Source organism: Octodon degus, unplaced genomic scaffold, assembly GCF_000260255.1.
Source record: "Octodon degus isolate 3935 unplaced genomic scaffold, OctDeg1.0 scaffold00153, whole genome shotgun sequence".
In the NCBI taxonomy this organism is placed as follows: domain Eukaryota; kingdom Metazoa; phylum Chordata; class Mammalia; order Rodentia; family Octodontidae; genus Octodon; species Octodon degus.
Genome location: NW_004524729.1, coordinates 5777969 through 5786410, shown reverse-complemented (window position 1 = coordinate 5786410; position 8442 = coordinate 5777969). Strand labels below are relative to the sequence as shown.

The following is an 8442-nucleotide window of genomic DNA, read 5'->3' as shown; positions in this document are numbered from 1 at the left end:
AAAAAAAAAGGCAGAGAAATAGCAGTCTGGATGAGGAGCTGTCTTAAGGGTAAGCTGTTTTCTTGGGAAAAGGGAAGGACAACGGCCAGATACAGCAGGCTTCACTAATCTATACTTGTTGTTCAACCTGCACTTCTTAACATGCTTTTGCCCCTGCAGTTTAACCATTCATTCCTTGCCCAAATCACCCATGCTTAGTAAGGTTCAAAGTAACACAGATGTGCAGGGGCCTGGAAGCTCGAGCTGAGAGACAGGGCTGTGGTAGTGACTGATAGTCCCTTTCTACTTTCATAGCTAAGGTTGTGCTAACTCATCACAGTGCAAACTCACTCCCCAAGCTATACTTTCTTAGAGGAATTCCTAGTCCCATCCCTACCCACTTAATCCCTCAATCTCTGCATGCACAGTTGCTCCTGAGAGTATGTTGGCGTATTCCTACATACACTGCAACTTCGATTTTAGTTATGGGAGCACTGAGGCGTCTCGACTTCCCTAGGGAAATAAGCCAATCATAAGCTTTATTTATGTAGCTTCTCAGTGCATACAGAAGAAAGCTGATGGCAGAAACATGGGGAAGAGCCACCTGTTAGCACACTACCTTGTCCACACGCTTGTACCTCAGCGGCTTCACTGTGATGGCCTCACTGTTCCATGTACCTGGCCGGATCCGGTACTCAGCCTCCACCCAGTCCCCCTTGCATGGCTGGAACCCTGAAATGGCCAGAAGGAAAATCACGTATACAGTTTAATGAGGTTGTGATACACTGAATTTATCCCTACATTCAAACATTTTAGAACATGCTCACTCTTGTTTTCATTAGAAATATATTCATTGACTATAATACCCCTTTAGCCAAACTCTGGTTAAATGTACCAGCAGTGTTCAAGACTCTGCCTGCCTGGCCCAGAAGGGAGGGGAAAGGGCCCAGAAACAACTGAAGTCAGGCCCGCTATCTCGGGAGCCCCATTCAGAATATACCTATGGTTCTCCATTTTTATAAAAACAAAGAATCACCCATTGCAGCAAAACAAGCTGAATTAAGGCCCCTAGTACACACGTCCGTGTAGCATACCTGAGACCGCAGCAGGTACCTATCCTCTCCTTCTGACTCCTCCAGACAGGCTGTTTGTACCACTTGCCTATCAGGAGTACACCCAAGTAGCTCAAGGGCAGAGGAAAATACACTTGGAACTGAGGGATTCCAGCCCAGGGATGAGGGGCACATGTTGCCTGGCAGCTCCTTGATCTACAGAGATCTGGGAAGAGGCCAGGCCTATCCTGAAGGTCACACGGGGCTGCCTGGTCTTAGACTGGCAGGGCTGGTAGTTGTGGGAAGCCATTAACTGGTATCCATTTTATAATAGTGTCAGCCGTTCTTAAGTTTCTATTCTCCTGCTGAGTCCTTTTCACCTTGCCCATTCCCCGTGAATCATGTGCTATGCCCCAGGGGTGGCACCATCCCCCGTTGCCTAGATACCTGCTGACCCCCAAGAGCCGAGACTTCCTCATTCCTACACCCCCTATATATACCCAGCACCTCCCCTGAATAAAGAAGACTTGATCAGAATCCTGTCTTGTCTCCACTTCTCATGTCTCCTGTCCTTTGTCCCCTCTTCAATTCCCTGCTCCTCTCCCAAGTGACCTTTGTTGACTGACCCGATGGCTCGGGACAGGTGGTAACTGGAGCAGTTCAGTGACACTGGTGACCACGTTGTGCTCACAGGCACAGTGAGTGGTGCAGTTAATACCTCTTAATATGCTAATTGAAAAATTATTTTTAAAAGATAACAAAGTTAAGAAAATGCAAGTAAGAGTTTTTTAAGTCAGAATTATGGAATCAAAGTAAAACTTCTGGAAGAGCATTCTGTTGAATGAAAAATATTTGACAATATTGTGAAAATTACTGTAAACTTAATTTAAAAATCCACGATGGAAAAGAAAGAAAAAATCCAACAATGGAGATAAAAGAATTTGTGTTCACAGTGAGAACATGTAAATTCTGGTTTGACAAGGCAGTATAATGAAAGAAAGATCCTCTTGTGTTAGGTAACTTACGCGCACAAAGGTACTTGGAAGGAACTGTGGCAGAGATACAGTCCTTGCCTCCAAGCCTGCTGTCAACGGCCAAAGCAGCACGGTGGCTAAGGTCCCCGAGTACATGGGTAAGCGCCATGGCAAGGCTAACAGGACGCCTTGGCTCTGGCTACCCTGTGCTCTCTTCGCTGCATTCACCAGTCGTGTTTTACACATGCGCTACTGACTCCAGGGCCCCACTCCAATGTTCCTCTCTGTAACCTGGTTACACTTTGTTCAAAATCATCTAGAGATCATTCAGCAAAGTATTTCATAAACATGGAACCAACAATCTTTGGCAAATTACAGTTTCTGAGAATAAAATTTGTAAAAAAAAAAATACACAAAAGCATGGAGGAAATGAACCAATCAGACCCAGGAGCTAGTGATGTAACAGAATCAGTGCTGTGTGCATGTATATGTGCATGCCCACATTTCTTTTCTAGCACTGAGGACTAAACCCCAGACTTCACTGAGCGGTAGCCCCAGTCCTTTCTAAAGTCTGAGGGAGGGTCTTACTAAGTTGCTAAATTTCCCAAGATTGACCTCAACTTGCAATCTTCCTGCTCACCCTCCCAAGTACTGGTATTTACAGGCATGCACCATCACGCCCAGGTAATGCTGAATTTTTGTTTATTTGGTTTTTTTTGGAGGAACTGGGGATTGAACTCTGGCCCTTACTGTACTGAGCTATCTCTCCAGCCCGGTAATGCTGAATTTTGACAGGATTCCCCAGCCATCTGAAGAGTTTTAAGTTACTTTCAATTGGAAAAGCTGATGTTCTGCAATGAGATGAATGAGATATTTTCAAAAAAAATCACAGAGACAGTTTATTTGCCAAGTTTTAGTTCATAAAACTAAATACCTACTTATGCTGAATATAGGAAAAAATACAGTACTTCTGAAAACAACTGCGCTAAAATAGTTGAGAGAATTTTTTCTTTTTTGGCTGACTCAGGCTACCTTAAGGGTGGATCTGGTAAGGCATGTGGAGCTGGGGAACGAACTGCAGTCCCCTGCACTTGACTGTGCACTGGCAGGGACTGCTCAGCTGGCCCTGCTCCCTGCCTATCCCACAGAGTCTTCCTCCTGTGCTGAGAGCAAGGCTGAGCTGTCCACCAGGATGGGCTGGGAAGGGTGTGGAGAATAGGCAGGCGTGGAAGTACTGTGGAGACTATGTGGCTCCGCAGGATAAAGGACCTGAGGTGGGGCTGGGAGGGTAGGGATGGAGGGGAGATCATGGGCATTTGGCAAAACCCTGAGGACCTCAGCAGTGCACCACACTGGTCACCAAAGAAGTCACCTGAGACAAGGCCAACTTCCTGGGTCAGGTCTGGCACTGAACTCCAGTCCTAAGCAAGGCTTCCGCAAAGCTCTCAGGCCACCATTCACCATTTGGGATCCAAGCATTGGGCCAATGCCCCTAGGGGCTATCTGACAACATTCCACACACATTCTAGGTTGTAACTCTGTGTGTGTGCGTGTGTACACAATATGGACCAACTGCTAGGGTGCCGAGGGTAAGAAGCCCTGTTGGCTGAGTGCCCAGTTCTATTTAGCTGCCTTCACCCAAAAGGTGAAAGGTTCACTAGACAGTAATAAACCACCTGGCTCCGTTCACTGATGTTAACCATCCCAGGGGTGGTGCAAAGCTTGTCCAAGGATGAAGGGATCCTGCACTTTTAAGACTGCACAAGTTTCCTTTCCCCCGAGTCACACTGTAGCAGCTTCCACTCACTCCCAGGCCACAGTTCAACCTGGCCAGCTCATCTGAGAAACTCCCCCGTCACACCCTAGTTCACCCACTCTGCCCCAGCCTGTCTGGACTTGAAGGAATCCCACCAGTTGACCCCGTCACACTGTGTGTGTCCAGCAGACCAGAAAGCTCTGCATTTTACACGCTCATTTGTTGCTCTCTGTCCTCCCGCCTATCATGATGTGAATTATATGAAGTGTCTGGCAGAGTAGGTCACTGAATTAGTGTCAGCAAGGAAACTGTACCTTCTGACTTCCCAGTAAGTACATGAAAAGCTTAGCACAATGTCCCCTTTTCTCAACTCAAGGTCGAAGCTGTATGGACATACGCACGCTTCTCAGGATGTGGCGGCCCGCCCGGGGGCGGGGCTCGCAGGGAGGCCTTGGGCACTTCGAGCTACTACTTGCCCTGCTGCGGACATTTTCTGACCCGTTTCCGATTTCTACTCTCGCATTTTTTTCATTGTACTTTCAAGAATATTCCTCTGCTATGGTTACCGAGTCGCAATTGTATTCATAGCAATTCTCACATCTCTAAGCATATTTCAGCCTCAATAGGAACTAACTTTGTCTCATTTGAATATTTTGGTACCAAGAAATCCACAGGCCTGAGTTTGTCCTCAGTTCTTAGTGTAAACTTTTCTCTTCAGCAGCTCCTATCAGTATCCACAGGGTAAAACTTCCCTCCTTTCTCCACCTGGACAACTCTCCATGAGGCTACCCTAGGGGCAGCCCCTGGTCATCATGGTCAAGGGGAGCAAACAATCACAGACCTCCTTCCCAACAAGTGAGCACTTGCTGACAGAACACATTTCAAAGTCCCAGAGAGCTTTAATTTCATTTGGGGATTCAGAGCTGGCAATCAAGACCCTGCTGGGCTGAGCCAATTGGCCCCTGACACCCAGCTTGAACACAGACTGACTGTGCTTAAGGCAGCAGAAACCTTGTTTTAAAACATGAGGCCCATGCCAGGCTGGAGAAATTCAGGCAACATACCTCCCCCACCACATGTGTGGCACATGTCTATGACCCCACTACTGAGGAGGCTGAGAGGAAGAGGACTGAAAATCTGAGGCAGCCTGGGCAACTCAGTGAGACTTGGTGCCAAAATACAAATCTAGAAGAGCCAGAGATGTAGCTTCCTGGAGAACACTTGCCCAGCACGTATGAGGCTCGAGGTTTAATGTGGCGCGTACACACAAGGGAAGAGCCCAGAACAGAAGGAGCTCCCCGGCAGCACCTCTGACCCCACCCTCTCTGCCACAGGTGCATGCACACTGCTCCCTGTGAAAAGCAGGCTCGCTTATCTTGGTCTCCCAGTGTCTGGCTGCACGCTCACAACTCTAGAGAACAGATACGTAACAGCAGTCATGGAATTAAACTCTATAAATGACATCAACCAATTATTTTTGGGGGCATAAAAATACATCAGCTAAACACAGATGCCATTCAAAATGGTTACATACTCTTATAAAGGTACAAAGTGATCCTTAAGCCCCATTTTAAAAGATGTGAAACACCTTACATACCTCTGTCTAGCTGGGACACTGTTGATTTAGATTAGAAAGTTAGTAATTATGTGGAGGGAACAACTATGTGGAAAGCAGTGACTGCATTCAACAAAGGAACAGAAAACAAATGAGAGCATGAGTTTAAACAGTGACTCCCCTAACCCACCCAAACCCCACCCACCACTCCCAAGCCCCTGCATGAGGCCACACAAACCCAAGTCCTTTAACAATATGTGGCCACTTCAAACCAATTCATAAAATTTTTTTAAAAACACAAAGCCTAACTTTAAATCCATAACAGAAGCCCATCTGGCTACCTTCACACACATTCTTCAAAGAAAAGTAGGTGGTTTGATTGATGTAGCCAGCCCCTTCCATCAGGGAAGTCACACAGCCAATCAGTACTCGGGGCCTGGAATCTGAGAGTTCTCTGCCATGCTGTTTGCTGTCATCCTCCCATTTGTCAGAGACAGCTTCCACCTGCAAAACAAGGCAATCTTTATATCAGAAGAGGCCAATGTCCCTGTCTACTGCATCTGGACTGGGAAGTCCCAGATCACGGTGAGACAGATTCACAAAGACGAGGAGCCATCCTGACTAATGAGCTCTCCCTGTACCCACATGTGATCTACGGGACAGGGGAGCTCTCTGGGGTGTCTTCTGCAAGGGCATGAGGGCTCTGCCTTTCAAAGGTCGTCTACTAATATCTCCTTGGGTGTTAACAGTTCAACTTATAAATTTATGGGGATGCTGTTATTGAGTCTACAACAATCCTATATGAATACGCACGCAAAAATCTTCAGCAAAGTACTAGCAAACCAAATACCGCAGCAGAACAGAAGGATTACATACCATGACCATGTCCACTTTATCCTAGAATGAAGTGATTTAACATCTGAAAGTCTGTCCATATACATCACAACAAGATTAAGAAAAACACCATACTATTATTTCATTTGACATAGGAAAGGCATTTATTAAAAAAGGCATTTGACAAAATTCAACATCCCTTCATAAGACAATGCAATAAACTAGGAATAAAAGGAAACGTCTTCAACGTGGCGAAGACCCTAATGAAAAGCCCACAGCAACCCCACTGAAGGACGGATAGCTTCTCCCCTAAGACCAGCAACACAGCAATGATGCTCTCTCTCATTACTGTCATTAACACCGTACTGGAAGTCTTTGCCAAAGCAATTAAACAAAAAGAAAATTAATTAAAAAAATAAAAGGCATACAAATCAGAGAAGTAATTTCTCTGTACATAGATGGCTTGATCCTGCCTGTAAAAAAAAAGCTAGATTTCACCCTCCAAAACAAACAACGAATCACAAACACAAAAACAACAACAACAACAACAACAACAACAAACCCAAAACAAAAGACACCCAAAGAAGTTACGGCCAATAAATGAAATCAGCAAGGCAGCAGGATACAAAGTCAAAACAGAAAAATGGGTTTAGCTAATGAACTTCCAATACAGAGTTTCAAAGGAAACTAAGCATCAAAACAAAATCTCAGGAGCCCACCTGACTGAGGATATGGGAGTTTATACACAGAAGACAAATCCCTGAGGAATGGAACAAAAGCCCTAAACACTGTCTCGTGGGCTGGAGACTCATCGAGGGCCTCTACCTGGCATGTCATAACATCTAGGCCAGGTCTGCCTGAAGAACCTTTGGTGACAACGGGAACATCTCCTACTTGTGTGGCCAACTCAGCACTAACTAGCTATGTTTAGTACTTGAAATGCAGCTAATGAAATGAACGAATTTTAAATTTTATTTCATTTATTTATTTTAAATTTTATCTTTTTTTTGTATTTTAGGGAAGGGTCTACAGGGTGTTTAGGATCTCACTACTAGATTGGACTCGTGGTGATCCACCTGTTTACAGCCTCCCAAGAGCTAGGATTACAGGCACACACTACCACACCCAGTCTCAACTGCCATCTCAGCATGCCCCAGGGGTTGAAACTTTCATTAAATTTGCTAACTTCCATATAACATAAAAAAACCTTTCTCATCTCAGAAGAAAAATCATTTAAAAATACTATGCAAAATTATTCTCAATGTAACAACATCTTGGAAATGAGATATTTTCAGAACTTTCAAAAGAGAAAAACTATGGAACTGTAAAAATAAAAAGGAAAGCTTAAATAAATACATAATTTGTAGTTGGAGAAGACTAAAAATGATCCAAATATTAAATATCTCAAGTAGAATCTATAAGGTCAGTGCCATCCAAAGCTAATTGGAGCAGAGAATTAATTACAATAAGTTTATCCATAATTCATGAAGAGTCAGGAAGGTCCCATCCACAAATCAGCTAAAGAAAGGGAGACCTACAGCAGCCATGCCACAGGGACCCACAGGAAAAGCTCCACGATTCCATCTGGAAAGCAACCTACCAAATGAGTAAAGAAAAATGGGTTTCTCAGAAGGAGACTGGCTAGCTTACAAAGAAGTATCTGGTTCCCTGTGTGCCTGTGCACCACAACAGACGCCAGGCACACAATACACTTAAGTACCAATAAACTAGTAACTTACCGAAGAAAATTTCAGTGCGCACTTGTGCTAAGCATCAGAATAAGCTATGAATGCTTATGTGCCCCAAGTCTGCACAGACAAGACTGTCACAACGCGCTGGCGATACAGCTCAATGGCGCAAGAGCCTACACAGCAAGGGCAAGGCCCTCAGTTCCACTGCATTCATTACTTAAAATGAAACAGTGGAACAAGGTTAAAAATGATTTTTGGGGCACAAAACTGCCCTTAAGTCATTGCAGAGCTCTAGCTCGGGTCAGGCTGCCGTGCATTTCTCGCGAGACCCGCCTCCTTCGTACCAAGGCCGTGTCTGCGCCGCTGAGAGCTGAGGACCATCGAGACGTGGCGGGGCTGAGCACACACGGACACCGAGGGCCGGGACAGCACGGACCATGGCGCTGAAGCGGATTAATAAGGAACTTAGTGACTTGGCCCTGGACCCTCCAGCGCAGTGTTCTGCAGGCTCGTTGGGGATGATGTGTTCCATTGGCGAGCCACACTTATGGGACCTAATGACAGCCCGTACCAAGGCGGTGTATTCTTTTTGACAATTCAT

General features: G+C 45.4%; 1 protein-coding gene across 1 annotated transcript in view; it reads right to left on the bottom strand.

The window, feature by feature from the left end:
• The window catches only part of Mov10l1 (Mov10 RISC complex RNA helicase like 1), a 69910-nt gene that overhangs the window by 56732 nt on the left and 4736 nt on the right, over positions 1-8442 (bottom strand). The window contains exons 3-4 of the mRNA XM_004642470.2: positions 5658-5820; positions 599-711 (exon numbers count right to left, since the gene is read on the bottom strand). Coding sequence (XP_004642527.1) covers positions 599-711; positions 5658-5820 — 276 coding nt within the window. The remainder of the gene's footprint in view (positions 1-598; positions 712-5657; positions 5821-8442) is intronic.